General features: G+C 40.2%; 1 protein-coding gene across 2 annotated transcripts in view; it reads left to right on the top strand.

Moving 5' to 3' along the window:
* The window catches only part of ABCA12 (ATP binding cassette subfamily A member 12), a 176,381-nt gene that overhangs the window by 79,805 nt on the left and 78,548 nt on the right, over positions 1-18,028 (top strand). For both annotated transcript variants that reach the window (XM_061607702.1, XM_061607703.1), the window contains 7 exons: positions 5,095-5,209; positions 8,596-8,925; positions 10,848-10,917; positions 11,020-11,154; positions 12,588-12,743; positions 14,086-14,272; positions 15,567-15,785. In XM_061607702.1, the coding sequence (XP_061463686.1) occupies positions 5,095-5,209; positions 8,596-8,925; positions 10,848-10,917; positions 11,020-11,154; positions 12,588-12,743; positions 14,086-14,272; positions 15,567-15,785 (1,212 nt within the window). The remainder of the gene's footprint in view (positions 1-5,094; positions 5,210-8,595; positions 8,926-10,847; positions 10,918-11,019; positions 11,155-12,587; positions 12,744-14,085; positions 14,273-15,566; positions 15,786-18,028) is intronic.

The following is an 18,028-nucleotide window of genomic DNA, read 5'->3' as shown; positions in this document are numbered from 1 at the left end:
CTCCAAACCATAGCTGCTGTTCTGATTTGGACAGCTCATTCAAACCAGAGTTTGATAGTTTGGATATAATGTCAATCTGTGGTTTGATCCAACTCATGGAGAACGTTGCATTTGAATGTATCCAAGCTTCATCTATGCTTTCATAGGCTCCTAGCAAGATAAAACCCTGAAAAAGTATGTTCTGTTTCTGTTATTCCAACCCTCACCCCCCCGCCCCATTTTTGACCCTTTGGAGCAGAATCCTGCAACATCTGGTTGTCTGTTTCTTAAATTTAAGAATGAAGTCATTTTTTACTTCTCAGCTCTAAATCTCCCCTGAATAAATTATTCAATAACAGCCATGGTAAAAGTTTGATTTCTCACTAACACTGTTTTATGAAGTGCTAACATGCTCACAATAAATTTTGAGCCAAATATTTTGTTTAAATAAACCCAGAACACAAGTGGATCCATATCAAATCCATACTGTGCTGTATTAATAAAAAAATTGCAAAAAGATTCATTTTTAGTGGGAGTTACAGGTGAATATGTTTAGGTTTGCAGCTTAATCCTATGCATGTTTATATAGAAGTAAATCTTAGTGTTGCAATCCTATACACAGGAAATTGCCAGAGAATAAGCCACATTAGGACTTACATCTGAGTAAAGATGGACAGAACAGAACTTGTATGGCAGAGAAGTCCTTGTCGCACTTAAAAGGGTCACAACATTTTTCCTGATGGTGAAAGTAAAAGGATATCTTACTGTGAAGTGAATTTAATTTGTTTACAATTGCATTAATTCTGACCATTTAAGAAATTTATGTTAACAGCCAAAACTCTCTCTATATGCTTTGTTCTGAAATTTAAAATCCTGTTTTCAGTCTCTAACTTTACAGGCTAGGTGATATTTTGAAAAAAATGGTCTTGCTTAAATAAGGTAACAGCTCAGTCTTAGGCATTCTTGCTTAGAGATTGAGGGCCTAACTGCATGTGACGTTAACAGGATTAACAATCATGTCATGTGTTTGAAAAATATTGTTTATTTATTTACAAAACAATATAAGGCTGTCTGCCTAATGTAAATAGGCAGGGAGTTCCAAAGTGTAGGTACTGCTACACTAAAATATTTACTCCTCACAAATGCAGAATGAACATTATATGGCACTTGTAAAAGTTCTGTACATGGAATGGCCAAATAGGCATGTATGGGACAAGGGGATCCCAGGCTGTTAAGGTTTTACATACTTAGATTTTCAATAGTAAAACCTTGAACTTAGCCCAGTAATAAATTGGCAGCCAGTGCTATACATACAGCACCCTCTTCAATCACTACCCTTAAAGCCTTCAGTTCCAAAGGCCTGCCGGAAGAAAAAAGTCTTTAGCTGTCGGCAGAAGGACTGCACAGATGAGGCCATTCTTGCCTCCCTAGGGAGGGAGTTCCAGAGCCTAGGGGCAGCCACCGAAAAGGCCCTATCTCGTGTCCCCACCAATCGCACTTGTGAAGGTGTTTCAATTGCAAGAAGGGTCTTACCTGAAGATCTCAGGGCCCGGGCAGGTTCATATAGGGAGATACCGTCTGACAGATAACCTAGACCTAAGCCGTATAGGGCTTTATAGGTCATAACCAGCACTTTGAATTGTGTCCGGAAACAGACTGGCAGCCACTGGAGCTGTTGCAGCAGGGGAGTTGTATGATCCCTGTAACCAGCCCCAGTGAACGTTCTGGCTGCAGCTCGTTGCACCAACTGAAGTTTGTCCTTTGTGCTGTCCTTTGAGCAGAAGTATAATATGCTAATAGGGTCTCATCCCTGTCAGTGCAGGATGCTGCAGCACAGTTGCTAACAGCAGTTTCCACACCTACTGTAAAAGTAGCCCTACACACAGAATCCATTGCAGTAATCCAGGCTTGAAGTTACCAATGCTTGAACTTCTGTCGTCAAGCTATCGTGATGCAGGAACAGTTGCAGCTGTTGAACCAGCCAAAGCTGGTAAAAGGCACTCCTTGCCACCGAGGCCACCTGGGCACCCAGTGGATCCAGGAGGACTCCCAGGCTGCACTCCCCCTTCTGCAACCTCATCTGGGACAGCCAATTGGCCAATTTCTTGGACACAAGAAATTAAATATTAGGTATGGGGTATTATTGTTAATTGCAATTAAATACCAGGCACAGGGTGTGCACAATTGTTATAAAAATCTCAACATGTGGGGTGGGAAGACCCACCCTAAACTGTAAGGTCCCAGGGTGGGTGACAGTAATTTTAAATTCAATAGTTAAAACAGTTTAAATCAAATTACAGTCATAGGAATAGGGTGGGTCCCGAAAATATATATCTCAAGTATCAAATGCCAGGGGAACAGCATACAACTTAAACTCTATAATGAAGGTGCCAAATGCACCTCTGTGGGGCATTTAAGCCTTCTCTCTCCAGCAGCAATCTCTGTTAGATCAAATATCAAGTATCAAATGCCAGGGGAACAGCATACAACTTAAACTCTATAATGAAGGTGCCAAATGCACCTCTGTGGGGCATTTAAGCCTTCTCTCTCCAGCAGCAGTCTCAGATTCCCCACACCCACACAATACACAGCAATTTGCACTAGGAACAAATGCCCCATTGCCAATTTTTCGTAACGATAGTTGCCATGCCTGGGGTGAATTTCATGGAGATGGTGACTGGTGAAGAAGGGAGGCCTAAGGGCTCATCCAAACGGAGCGGGATAATCCACGTTTTTCATATCCGCTTTGTCATCTGACAGTCCCCACTCACCTGTTTGTTCTCTCTTTCCCGATGTAAAAAAACCACTTTTTTTGTGCCTGCACACGCAGCGGGAGGACCCCCACATTCTTTTTGCTTTTTCCCAGCTCCACCTCCAACACAACCCACTACCAGCCAATTGGTGCACAAAATCTGACATGTGCTCCTCCGCCCTTTCACCCATGATCAGCAACGCACATGCGCTTGAACGTAAGAGTGCGAAAGTTTGAATTTCCTGTGTCAGTAATGGAGTTCCTTGTCGCTCGTCACTCTTGTATTTTCGATATTATGCAAAAACGAATGTATGTGTTTTTGCTGAGCTTTTCTACAGTTAAGCGCTTGGCTGTGGCTCCCAGCTCCTCCCCAGGAATGCTGCCCCCGAGGGAAGCAAACAGCACCCCCCATGGGTGGCTGCTCTTGGCTCGGGCAGAGAATGCAGGCAAAGAGCCCCACATGCTGCTGTGCAAAGCCTGAGAGATCCAGGCAATTCTGCGAGGTATTGGGGGGGTTAGAGAGAGAATGGGGCAAGCCATCGTCACGTTGACTTTGCTTGGGGTTAACGTGCTGATTTTTAAAAGGGATTTTTTTAAAACAAAAAAAATCTCCCCTCTGAAATTGACAAGAGAGCAGGGAACCGGCTAGTCAGTTTCACGTGAGGGCGGCTCAAAGCATCCTTGCAGATGATGAGGGCGCCCTAGTTACACAACTCGCTCCCCCCACCCATAAATCCATATTAAAATTGCAGAAAAGAGCCCCATGCGCTGCCGTGCAAAGCTGCGCTGAAGCGGCCAGCACAGGCTTTGTGGTGTTCCCACTGATAAAAGAAACGTGCAAACCACTTATATGCCAATAATTCCTGTATTTCTGTTAGTTTGTATTTGCGATATTTTGCAAAATCGACTGTATGCGTTTCCACCTTTACGCATATTAATGTTTCTGGAGATACACACAGCTGGCAATTCCACTTTTTTCTCCAGAAATGCAGCGCGATGCTCTAGCAAACCACTTATGTGCCAATATTTCCTGTATCTGCACAGTAGAAGTTGCAGAGCCCCCCTCCCAACACTGGACCATTGCTCTGATTGGTTCCCCTTTCCTGGGCTTTCCCCGGACATTTGCACACATGCACAAAAGTGGGAATACGTGATTGGCTGGGAACGAGGGAAGGGGTATGGGGAAACGCCCAAGAACCACCCATCAAACACCCACAGCTGTAAAGTCCGCAGTATTGCATCCCAGTGGCTGAAGGCACAGCGGATGATTCCTGATTTAAAAAAGCAAATCGCATTTTTTGCGGTTATGCCAAAGCGGATTTAACCGTGTGAAAATGCGCAAAAGCACGCAACGTCATCTGGACGACTGAAAAATAATGCGTACACAAAGCGATCATGTCACACATTATACAGACGTCTGGATGAGCCCTAAGTCTCCCATCCCAAAATGCTGCATCTTAATAACAATTGCTGCCGCTCCTCTATAACTAGTCTTTAATTGTTTAAAAAACACAGGATGCTATTGGTAATTATGTTGTTAATTTCACATGTAGTTAGGTCTAAAATTCTCACTGCATTCAATAGCACTTGCTCCCAAATACGTTTGCAGAGGATTGCTATCTATGTCACTCAGGAGTTCTTAAAAGGAGCTCTGATGTGTTAGAACAATTCAGTTCTTCCCAGAGCTGATTTAGTATTATTTTAATGTTAGCATTATTTGGCAGGGGAGCTGTCAGCAGGTTACAACTGTGGGGCAGTGTAATATCCTGGGACCATGCTCAGCTGGTGCAGTAGAAAGGCTGGAAGATAAGCTGGACAGAGACTCATACCTTTGTGTCCCTTTGTAAATTTACATAGGAAGGAATGTGAAGTGTAGGTCAAAACATGGCTCACTAGAGGAATCAACATAGGAATCATAAGATCTACAAACCAGTATCTATAGATTTCTGTCTTATAGCAAAGGAACTTGAAACTAAGGCTATCAATGGCTACTAGCCATGGTGGCTATGCTCTGCCTCCATAGTTGGAGGCAGCATGCTTCTGAAGACCAGTTGCTTGAAACAGCAGGAAGGGAGAGTGCTCTTGCACTCAGGTCCTGCTTGCAGGTTTCCTATAGGCATCTGATTGGCCACTGTGATGCTGGACTAGATGGGCCACTGGTCTGATCCAGCAGGCTCTTCTTATGTTCTTGTCTTCCATGGCATGTATTTACTAGTACCTGGAATGATCCAAGTGTTTTTCAATGATAGTCCATGTTTCAGATATTTTTTTTATCCTGTTTATTCTGAAAACTGTGTTAATTTTAGCTCCCTAATCCAACATACTTTACACTTGTAACTAAATAATTACTTTGCTTTTTACAGGTTCCTAACTAGCGTGACTTACTCTCTTCCATTTACGTTGATGGCCGCTTGGATACTTTTCATTGCAGCTTTTGTGAAGAAACTCGTTCAAGAAAAAGACCTGAGGCTTTATGAGGTAGTTTGAACTTTTGAGTATTCACCACACTCTGCAGCTGTACTTGCTTGTTAGCCTTATAGAGTTTGAGTGCCTGTGTGGAAGGGATCTAGTCTACAACAGCATTCTCTGGCAGCAACCGCAAACTGTTCCCTGACATCTCCTCCAAAGAATTCATACAAGCACATTCAGTGAGAATTGCTCCTGGATAAGACCAGAGAATGCAGGCTGACCTCTTCTGTACAGAGTTCATTTATCAGAATGGGAAATAAGCTGCCCACAAGTCTGCACCCTTGGACTGATAGAGTTAGTCCTCCAAGAATTTAGAGAGGCATACTTGTTGGTTGCCTGTCGGTAGTTGATCTCCAAGACAGCCAAATCTTCTTTGTACTGCTTCTTTGCTATCTATCACTCCCAAGGGAGCATATTTAACGTTGTTTATCTATTTCAAATACTTCTAAACCTTTCTTTCATTGCTATGTGCTTCAAGAGTGGGTTACAATTAAACTTAAAAGAGACATTAGTCCAAGCACTAATATCCAGCAAAGGCCTGAGCCAAATAGGTAAGTTTTGAGAAGAAGAGGAGGAGCTGTATCTCAGATAACGGGGAGTTCCAAAACTGGGGGCCACCCCAAGAAGGTTTTCCTTCATGCTGCCACATAACAAACCAAGCAGGTCTATGTGGGAGGAGGCCTCAAATTGTGTAGGGCTTTATAAGTTAATATAAGCAACTTGAAGCAGGCTTGGTAGGATATGGGCAGCCAGTGCAGTTTTTGGTGTTATTTGTTGGCAGTAGGCTGCCCTTAATAACAGCCTAGCTATCGCATTCTACACTAACTGCAGCTTCCAAACCAACTTTGAGGGCAGCCTCACTTAAAACATGTTACAGTTGTCTGTTCTTAAGGTTACCAGCACATGATCCCACTGACACGAGGCTCTCTCTGTCAAGATATGTGACTTGTATCCAATTTACACATTGTGCATATTTGTGAATCGCTGTAGCCGCCAAATTAATAAGCATCCCTGCTTGAAGAAATACTATATTATGGGTGATGTTCAGTGCTAGCCCTACTCAGAGTAGACCCACTGAAGTTAATAGACACAACCAATTTGGGTTCACTAATTTTAATGGGTGTACTTCTGAATAGGACTTAGTTGAATACAACCCTTTATCTGTTCAATGTACAGTGCTACAAAATATGTGCAAGAAGAAAATTCTCACTTCCCTGGCTCTCTAGCAGGAAAGATTTGGCTGGAAACAGTTACAGTTTGGGGGGTTCTTTTTCCTTACAGCATTCTTTGTTGAGGGTCTAAGGAATCACACACAGATGCATGCACACATGCACCGGCTTGTTTATTGTGATCATTCTGCTCCAGTATCCTATAAATGCACAATCAATCAATTTTTGCACAATATATTTTTGAAACAACAGTTCAGTTTAATAGGATGACAGTCATCCACTACTACTGTAACCTAAAGCCTAGCTTGATCACAAGGCGCAACCACAGACAAAGAAACTAGATAGTGAAACACTGGAAAGAACAGGCAATAGTACAAGAGTACTTTGAGCAACAAGAGTTAAAAGAGCAAGAACAATAACTGGATGTATCCTGAAATGCATGGTGAATTCTATGCAAACCCCAAGGCGTCTCAGGCTCTCCCTGTCACACCACACAATCCCAGCCACCACCGTCCCACATTAGTCAATAAATGTTTTTGTTCATTATACCATCACTACTGTGTGTGACATTTTACAGAGTAATAATCAGTTAAGATGGTCTTGAAACTCAAGGCAGAATGGTATTCAGTATAACATGAAGCTGTACTCAGAACAACAACCAGAGGAAAGCCCTGAGATGTAGATGGGTAGGCGTCCTGGTTCAGTGGTAGATAGGGAGGGAAAGATTTGTCAATTTCAGTTCTCAGTTTCTCATTCTTCAAATCTTAAATTCAGTTCTCCACATTTTTGCAACGGATTTGTGATTTTTTTAAAAAAAATCCTCATGAAAATTCTCCAGCATTTTAGTGCAAATTTGTCCTAATAAGCATATTTTTGCATGCTTTTACAAGCAATTTATGCTAATATAATGCATTTTTGTATGTTATTTTCATTCATGCATTCATTTTTTATGCACGCTTTCCCCTAACGTGTGCATTTTTGTAAACATCCTTTAGTTGGCAAACTGAATTGCAAAATTTAGATAAATGCAAATTTTGAAGAATGGCTGTGTTTTGGTTCTCATACTGTTTCACAAATTGTGAATTTGATAGATTTGAAATTCAGGCTGAATAGAATTTCTTGCCCATCCCTAGTGGCAGAGCACCTGCTTTGCATGCCAGAAGTCCCAGGTTGAGTCCCCAGCTTCTCCAGGTAGGGCTGGGGGGGAAACTCCTCTCTGAAACCCTGAAGAGCCACTGATGGTCAGTGTCAGTAGTACTTAGTTGGATGTGCCAGTTGTCTGATTCGTTATAAGGCAGCTCCCTGGGTTGCCATGTTCTCAAAGCCTTTTGCACACAGCTAAGGAGTTCTTTGAATTACGGCCCCAGCCTCTGAAACAAAGCCAGAGGTAAGAGAATACGGTTCCTTAATGAGATTGGTAGTTGGAAGCTGTTCGTCAATTTGTTTATGTACATCAGTGAGTTGTTAATAAATTTATTTGCTTCATAATTGGTACTTCTAAGATGAGTCTAGATTACTGCCCCTTTACATACCAATTTTTGTGATTGTGTCGTTTGGGCTATGAGGCATGTGCAAGATTAGATTTCCTGTGAGACAGCAAAGCGATCAATGTGAAAATCTTTTCCATACCTTAACTGGATATAGTTTTCAAATAGAGCTTCTACCAGAGGAGCAAAAAGGCTTTGTAATTTTTTGTCTTAGCAGTCAATGAACTACAGCATCCACTTCCATAGAATTAATCATTGCCTTAGCCAAACTACTCTCAAATTAACACACGCTTATTTTAAAAATGAGCGATTTCTGCTAAAATGTTCCTGATAATGCCCTACTGCTAACGCTCAGTTATTTAATCAGAATGGGACTTTCAGCCATTTCATTAGCAATTTAATCAATTCCACTAGTTTAGCAAAGAAAATGGTTTTTGAACAAACAGATCCCCGCATATATATTAATATTTGTGTTCTATTAGAAGAGTGAGCAGCAGGTGTAAAGCATCATGACTGAGTTATACCTGTCTACATGAGCTCTAAATCTGGTCCTCAAAGTATATGTAAGAAAAGTGCAGTCTAGCTCTAAAAATGAAATTAATATTGCGAACCATCCACTCACCCTTTCTGTTTTAGAAAAGGAAACAATGTTAAGTGAAGTACAGAATTAAAATGCTACATCACTTAATACATGTTTGAACTGAATTAAGTCGATTTCTTTTTTATTTCTTCTCCATAGTACATGAAGATGATGGGCGTCAATTCCAGCAGCCACTTTTTCGCCTGGTTCATCGAGTGTGCTACATTTCTCCTAATTACTATCACATTTCTCATTATTATGCTCAAAGTTGGGAATGTCCTTCCCAACATAAATGTTGTGATCTTGTTCCTGTACCTCCTGGACTACAGCTTCTCGATCATAGCCATGTGCTATCTCATCAGCGTCTTCTTCAACAACACCAACATTGCTGCTTTAGTTGGGTGCCTCATCTACATCCTGACCTTTTTCCCTTTCATCGTCCTGCTTGTCGTTGAGAATCACTTGAGCTTCTCTGTGAAGAGTCTACTGGTAAAACTCTCTCTTATGTTAAAATCATGCGACAGCCTTTGCTAACCTGGTGCTCCTGGATGTTTTGGACTGCAACTCTTCTCTCTCCCAGGAGAACAATGCCTGCTGGGCTGATGAGAGTTGTAGTCCAAAACATCTGGAGGGCACCATGTTAGTGATGGCTGGGGAAAGGATGTTTACAAAAGAAAGGGACTTTATTTTTGGTCACCGTAAATGTACATTTTGGCTTGTCTCTCACACAATAGCGGCAGTCATTTTATTATGGAGGCCCTTCCACACATGATGCCTAAATTCCTTCCCACAGAGATACATCTGGCGCATTCATAATACAGTTTTCATTGCATGCTCTTTACCCTTGCCTTTGACACTTGAGATGGATATTTTTAGGACCCACCCTATTCTTGTGATTGTAAATTGTTTTGAACTGTTTTTAATGTTGTATTTTAAATGGCTTTGAAATGCCCTGGGACCTTAGGGTAAAGGATGGGTAATAAATCAAACTCATCATCATCATCATCAACTGGCAGTCATTTCCAGCTTTGTGTTTTGGGCTAGGGACTGAACCTGGGGCCTTGTGCATGTGTAAAGCATGATCTCTGTTACGATGGCTTTCCCTCACTAAAATAATTGCCGACTGCCCTTCTTCACTGAACACCCAACTGGGTGATGTTTGGAATAAGAGGGAAGTTTCTTTCAAAGGTCAACAGAATAATTCAAATCATCTTTGTGTGTGGTTGCATGCCTGGTGAAAGCTCTGAAAAAGAGAGACATGGCCATAAGAGTACATGGGTAATGATCATTGTTTTATTAACCTTCTTGGATCAAACCTCTTTTGATTGTCATGGGGATCTGAAAAGAGAGAGATGGTATTTTGAGTCAAATGAAAAATAATGTTGTCCTGAATATTTCTCTAAAACAAATTCAGGTTGTTTCACTGAGAACCAGTGTGATATAATGGTATGAATACATGAAACCCATATTAACTGCCTGCTGGCTTGTGAAGTTTACTTGGGTGGCTTGGGACAAGTAACTATGGGTGCTTCTAGACTGGGGTTTTTATATTGCAAGTGTTCAGATATCACAAATGTGTAACTGGTAACAGGATTTTTTTAAAAAAAACAACCAGATTTTTCACAGAAAAGGTAAAGCTAGATTGAATGGGGGTGGGTGGGATATGGCCTGGCAATCTGATGCTAACGATGTCGTGTAGATGCTGCAAAAAGCTTGCATGCATGAAGAGAGCTGATCCCACAATGAACATCCATCTTGAAGCACCCTATCCCTCACTTGAATCTACCACATAAGATTATTGTGAGGATCAAAGTACTCCTCCTTGGCAGATGAGTGGAATCTAAGGGAAATGGGCACATGTTATGTGAGGTTTTTGTGAACAGCTGTATGTCAAGGGCAATGTTTAAATGACCCAACCATATGGAGATAACAGCACTTCTATACAGTACAGGGTAAAGTAGAGAACGATTGGCAAAGTGTCTACAATATTTGGATATGCAATGCCAGATTAAAAAAAGTTTACTCATGAAGCTCACTCAGTAGCCTCTTGAGCAAATTCTCCCTCTCTCTCTCTCTTTCTCTCAGAACTCATTTTAGGGGATGATGGTAAAGACAGAATGAATTGTATGGACATTGCCTTGATCTTCTGGGAGGGAGGAGTCAGATACAAATGTGATAAATAGGATGGTCCTCAAGGATTCTTTGCATTCTTAAGAATGATTTCTCTCGATCCTGCCTGCTTTCTCCTTTCTTTTAAAATATTTTCATGCTCAGCTGAATTGTTCTGTATAATTTTACTTTTATATTGTATATTTCTCTAAAATCTGCATAATTTTCATATGTTTGCATAGCTATTTGTATGCAAGTATTTCAGTAGGTTTTTTGTCCCCCCTCCCATTTTTTTCCTCTAGAGCCTGTTGTCTCCAACTGCGTTCAGCTATGGAAGCCAGTATATCGCCCGCTATGAAGAACAGGGCATTGGTATGTGTTCTTTTTCCGTTGTCAGATCTCTGGGTGGCCCTGATGCAATCTGTTTCATTAGGCTAATGCAGAAATTGTCTTTTTCTTTTCTTTTTTTTGTAGGCCTGCAGTGGGATAATATGTATAAATCGCCTATGTCAGGAGACAACACAAATTTTGGCTGGATGTGCTGGCTAATTCTGATAGATTCTTTTATCTATTTCATTCTGGGATGGTACATTAGGAATGTTTTTCCAGGTAAGCAGTACAGGCAATTAATGCAACATTTATGTATTTATTTTTTACCACAGAGCTCATGGGTTAGAAAGGCATTATTTGGCTATTAAGATTGTATTCTTCTGGACTATTATTATTGTTGTTAGAATTTATTACCTGCCCTTCACCTAGAGGTCCCAGGCCAAAGGCCCTCAAGGCGGCTTACAAAGAAAAATAAACACAGGTATAAAAATACAATAAAAACAATACAATTTACAAAAATTAAATTAAATATCAAATAACATTATCATAATATTGTTAATTAAAAGCACGGGATTGCCCAGGGTTCCAGTCTGAAAAAGTTATTAGTTAAATCAAAAGAACTAGGGAGCCCCAGGTTCAAGTTACTGCTCAGCTCCCTAGGTGACCTTGGGACCATCATCTTCCCTCCAGCTAACCGACACTGCCTTAGTGTTGTGGGGGCTGCAGCCCTCCGGCACCGCTGCCACCAGCCTTGGGCTCATGCTTGAGTGCTTGCAGGGGCGCCTTCTGCTGCGGCTGGGCCTTGCCGGGCCTGCTGCCCTTGGCCAAGTACTGGTGGTGGTGGTTGTAAAAGTAGTAGTGGTGGTGGTGGTGGTGATGATGGTGGTGGTGTGACCACTATAAATTAATATAGGGGGGAAAGGGAAGAAGAGAATAATATAATTCTCTTAATACCAGCGATCATTTGTAGGAGTGGGGAGATTTGTTGATTGTAGTTTTGTGTTGTATATTTTTAAACTAAAAAAAAAGAAGAGAGAGAAAAGATTTGTCAGATGGAACAAATTATGGACTGGAGCCCATACTGTAGTCATCACAGAGAAGCCACCAAAACCATCATCTCTATGGCATCCTCTCCCCTCTCCCTTGTACCTTTGCTTCGCAAATGGTATGTGCCCGTCACATTGTGAATCTGCATGCTACCATTCTATAATCGCGGGGACTGTGGGAAGGATGTATTTGTGTGAAGACTGACTACATGATGTCATGCTGCAGGTATTTACAATAACCAGAATCACTCGCCATGGGGAAAATCATTTTTGTGGCACGTAGTGGTAACCATAACATGGACTCTGGCTCTGAGATACAATTTTCAGTGTGCAAAATTTTCTACATCATTGTAGATAAATTCAGGAATGTGTGTGTGGGTTTTCATGTAATTACTTTGATGTCATAGTGGCATCCATGTGGTCTGTGAGTACCCTAAACACACAAACATCACCCTGGTAACCTAGGGAGCAAAATAACACACTCACTTGGTCAGAAGTACATAACATGCATGTGTAATATACTTTGGGAAAATGATGAATTCACACTACCACTTTCTTTGCGCTTGAAGTAGTATAAATAATGTAAACATTGTTCTGAACTCCAGATACTACAGAGTAACTCTTCAACATCTTTCAAATCCCTTTCTCTATTTTATTTTTAAACAGGCAAGTATGGTATGGCAGCTCCATGGTATTTTCCACTCCTTCCATCTTATTGGGCAGAACGCTATGGTTATATCCCATTGTGGAACGAGAAGAGGAAAAGCTTTTTTTTCACCAATTTCTTCTTGAGAAAACAGCCCGCATTCCCTGAAAAGATGTGTATGTATTCAACATTTTTAAGTGTGGAGAATATCTCCTGATAGATTCACTTACCTTACAATGGAATCGCTGATGTAGTGCCCTTGAGATGTTCTTAGGCTAAAACTCTCATCAGCCCCAGCCAACATGGCCAATGGTCAGGGGTGATAGGAGTTGTAGTCCAACAACATCTGGAGGGCACCACGTTGGATCCTGCTGCCATAAACTGTTAGGCTTGTATTGAAAGGTAACATAGATATTTGCTAGAACCCAAAGCTGAGGAGTTATCTTGAGCAGAAGGGTAAACTTTAAAAGTAACATAGTTTAGATTTGTCATCATAATCTGCCTGTATTTGGGCATATTTGTGTTTCACATTTTGAAAATTTAAATATTTCTTTATTTATTTATTATACTTGTATACCACCCCAGAGCCGAAGCTCTCTGGGCGTTTTACAGTGATTAAAAACAAATACAATTTAAGATACATCTTTTAAAAAACAATTTAAAACACAATTTAAAAATTTAAAACAATATAATTTATGGGTAAATTAATTGATTACTATCCACTGTGATACCCAAAGGCAAGTTTAGAACTGAAAACTGATGTGGAAGAAGGGTGATTTCCTCACAGATAGCCAAAATGGAAATTGTTTCTCCTTAGATATACACACAGTGTCATTTCCATATTTAAATGTAACAGTTGCAGCTATTCAAAGGTTACCCATTTTGAACCATATCCTTCTGTGGTAAAAAATAACCACTGCTCTTAAATTTCCTGTTAAATCTGTTTAATTTAAACCCACATTGCTGCATTATGGTGTATTACAAAAGTTGTGTGTGTACAGTCATGTACATTTAATTTTGATGCAAGGCTTAGCATCCTTTCCAACAGCGATGTCTTTCTTTTTCCTACTGACATGTCAAATGTGCTATAACATGTATATACAACATATGTCCCTCTCCTATGCCTATAACAAAATTCAAACTCCCAGCTCTAGAGATCATCCAGCTCTAGCGATCATCCAGCTCACATACCTGTTTATGTCGGTACACTTTCATGCAACTCAGACACAGCTACCATTTCTTGTGTTTTCTTTTATTGAAAGCCCTCCATATGTTCCATATGCAAATTTCCACAGTCTCAAGTACAAAACAATAGGCATTTTAGCATGTGTTTTAAATTGTTTTATATTGTTTTAAATTTTTAAATTGTGTTTTAAATTGTTTTTAAAATATGTATTTTAAATTCTATATTTGTTTTAATGTTTTTGGTTGCTGTAAACCGCCCAGAAAGCTTCAGCTATGGGGCGGTATACAAGTGTAATAAATAAATAAATAAATTTTCCTGCTCTTGTTTTACAGATGTTCAGAGTGCTCTGCCTTCTAACCTTGAACCTGAGCCTACTGACCTGAAAGTGGGAGTTTCTCTTCATGGAATAACAAAGATCTATGAATCCAAAGCCGCTGTTCAGAATCTCAACCTGAACTTTTATGAAGGAAACATAACTTCATTGCTGGGTCACAATGGAGCTGGAAAAACTACCACAATGTAGGTTTCCTTTGAAGAGGAGTTGCTCAGAACCACAAGAAATGCAGCTTTGTAGCTAGTAACGATAAATGTTAGAATCAGTGGCAACTTTTTATGTTTTAAGATGAGATCAGAAGTTGTCACTGAGATCTGCTTTTCAAAGTTGTCTTCTGCCATATACTTGCAATGTTCTTTATCTCAGCAGGTCTCTGTTTCACAGATTTCTTATCATTACTGACAAGAACATTTAGGGAATTTTGTGCTCCTAGGCCAACAGATGTATAAGCAGTCACACATGTAGATGCTAAAGGTTTTCATTTTGTTGAATTACTGTAAAACTATGCACTGCTGCAGCAGGGCCTGTTTTTTGATGCTCATAGAGGGAGAATGACCTGCAGTAACAGCTTGTACTAATCACACTATACACTAACTCAGTGACTGTCAATTCCCACCAAACTTAAGACCCACCAGATTTGCAGGGAGCAGAAAACCTTTTGGGTAAATTCGGTAGGTTTTCAGTTTTGCTAGTCTGTAGGAAAATCCTGTACTGCATAGGGTGTCTTAATATGTCATTAGAGTTCCAGTTTTGTGGGTGTATCTATGTCAGACAACTTGAGTATATTTCAGGATCTGAACTGTAGTTTATAGTTCAGTCTGTTGTTATTGCTTACCAAAGAGCAATCTTATGACAGAGCTGAAATGAAATTTTGTCATAGTTTGAAGAGCTTTCCATATTCAAAATCTTGAAATATTTAAACTCTGAATTGTTTCTTTTAAAAAAACAATTTAGGAGATGCAGCCAGCAACATTTTTAGTTTTCAAAGGATAACCAAAACCCATATAAAACTATGGATCTTGGTTTGGACAAACATCAACAATAGTTTGCATTGTACTAATCAAAGGGAGACTGGCATTCATCTTCTTGGCTCATAGTGTATATGTAAACCAGTCTGAAAAAGATCGTGGAAGAGTGTGACTTCCTTTGCAATGAATAATCCTCACCTAGCAGTGTTTGCAACGATAGTTCTCCTTTGTAGTGTATGCTTTGCATATATTAATCGTTACAACAATCCTGTAAGATAGGTTATTATTATTTGCTCCATATTACAGATGAAAGTCTAAAACTGGGACAGGCAGATTTGCCTAAGGCCACCTTATGAGTTAATGGCATAGGCAAGATTTAAACCAGGGATTTTCTCATTTATAGCTCAGCTGCCACCACTGCAGCAGTGAGTGAATACATAATACTAGCTCTTATACCCTGTGAAATGAAATGTGGAATGTCTAAACTGTTCCCCATATCTCCTATTTCTAGATCTATTCTAACAGGTTTGTTCCCTGCTTCATCTGGCACTATATTTGTTTATGGCAAAGATATCAGAACCGACCAGGATATCATCAGGAAAAACATGGGAATTTGCATGCAGCACAATGTATTATTTAGTTACCTCACTATGAAGGAGCACCTGCTTTTATATGGATACATCAAGGTGCCTCACTGGAGCAAGCAGGAGTTACATAACGAAGTTCAAAGGTACGTCAGGGTGGCTATAAAGAGAACAAAATCCATTGTATGCTGTCTTCCTTTTGGTCCTATGCCCCTTATATATTCATTTTTCGCTTTGAGGATTGTGCTTTGTATAAGGTAGAACAGTTACTTCAAATAGGGCTGTAATTTATTCCAATCAGCGACCTCCATCTGTCTTGAACCACCCTGTTCAGATCTTGTAAGTTCAGGTCTGTGGCTTCCTTTATGGAATCAATCCATCTCTTGTTTGGCCTTCCTCTTTTGCTACTCCCTTCTGTTTGTCCCAGAATTATGGTCTTTTCTAGTGAATCATGTCTTCTCATGATGTGTCCAAAGTACGATAACCTCAGTTTCATAATTTTAGTTTCTAATGATAGTTCTCATTTAATTTGTTCGAATACCCATTTATTTGTCTGTTTCTCGGTCCATGGTATGTGCAAAGCTCTCCTCTAACACCACATTTCAAATAAGTTTATTTTTCTTTAATCCGCTTTTTTCACTGTCCAACTTTCACATCCATACATGGAGATTGGGAATACCATGGTCTGAATGATCCTGACTTTGGTGTTCAGTAATACTTCTTTGCATTTGAGGACCCTTTCTAGTTCTTTCATAACTCCCCTCCCCAGTCCTAGCCACCTTGTGATTTCTTCACTATTGTCTCCATTTTGGTTAATGATTGTGCCAAGGTATTGATAATCCTTGACAAATTCAATGTCCTTGTTGTCAACTTTGAAGTTACATAAATCTTCTGTTGTCATTACTTTAGTCTTCTTGACATTCAGCTGTAGTCCTGCTTTTGTGCTTTCCTCTTCAACTTTCATCAGCATTCGTTTCAAATCATTACTGGTTTCTGCTAAGAGTATGGTATCATCTGCATATCTTAAATTATAGATGTTTCTCCCTCCAAGTTTTCACACCTCCTTCATCTTAGTCCAATCCCGCTTTCTGTATGATATGTTCTGCATACAGATTAAACAAATGGGGTGATAAAATTCACCCCTGTCTCACACCCTTTCCAATTGGGAACCAATCGGTTTCTCCATATTCTGTCCTTACAGTAGCCTCTTGTCCAGAGTATAGGTTGTGCATCAGGACAATCAGATACTGTGGCACCTCCATTCCTTTTAAAGCATTCCATAGTTTTTCATGATCTACACAGTCACAGGCTTTGCTGTAATCTATAAAGCACAGGGTGATTTCCTTCTGAAATTCCTTGGTCCGTTCCGTTATCCGATATAATGTTTGCGATATGATCTCTGGTGCCTCTTCCCTTTCTGAATCCAGCTTGGACACCTGGCACTGCTCACTCCATATATGGTAAGAGCCTTTGTTGTAGAATCTTGAGCATTACTTTACTAGCATGGGATATTAAGACAATAGTTCAGTAATTACTGCATTCCCTGGGATCCCCTTTCTTTGGAATTGGGATGTATATTGAACACTTCCTGTCTGTGGACCATTGTTTAGTTTTCCATATTTTTTGACATATTTTTGTCAAAATTTGGACGGATTCGGTCTCAGTAGCTTGTAGCAACTCTATTGGTATGCCATCTGTTCCTGGTGATTTGTTTCTTCCAAGTATTTTAAGAGCAACTTTTACCTCACATTCTAAAATTTCTGGTTCTTCATCATACGGTTCTTCCATGAATGAATCTGTCATCCTTGCATCTCTTTTATAGAGTTCTTCAGTGTATTGCTCCCATCTTCCTTTTATTTCATCTTGGTCAGTCAGTGTGTTCCCCTATTGATTATTCAACATCCCTTGGTTTAAATTTCCCTTTCAGTGAAAGCTCATTATAACACAGGATGGGAGACAAAGGATGCACCCTCATTGTAGGGGTTCCACATTATAATGAGAACCACCATACTGTATACAGTATTTTACTTGGGGGACATCATCATACCTGCCGTACATCTGAATCTGTGGTACAACAAGATGCATTATAACGAGCTTCCACTGTATGTACAGTTAAACTTGTACATTGCCTAGCTTGGCCTTGAGGGCTAACCTTGGGGGGAAAACTACAAAGCGTCAGGTTGGTCTGAAACCAGGAAGATAGAGATCTTCTTTGCATAACTCATGTTTATCTGTGTTCTGGTTCCTGAGAATCTATGATGAGTCTTCATATGCCTCTGTGCCTCCTGCCCTATAAATGCTGCTGGATATTTCTGTTTGAGGAGGAAATCTATTGTGATTTAGGGAAAACCTGTTGGGGTAAGCTATAGCTGTGAATAAGATCTAACCT

Source organism: Rhineura floridana, chromosome 2 (assembly GCF_030035675.1).
Source record: "Rhineura floridana isolate rRhiFlo1 chromosome 2, rRhiFlo1.hap2, whole genome shotgun sequence".
Taxonomy (NCBI): Eukaryota; Metazoa; Chordata; class Lepidosauria; order Squamata; family Rhineuridae; genus Rhineura; species Rhineura floridana.
Note: the sequence above shows the minus strand (reverse complement) of the source record. Positions and strands in the feature narration are given on the sequence as shown.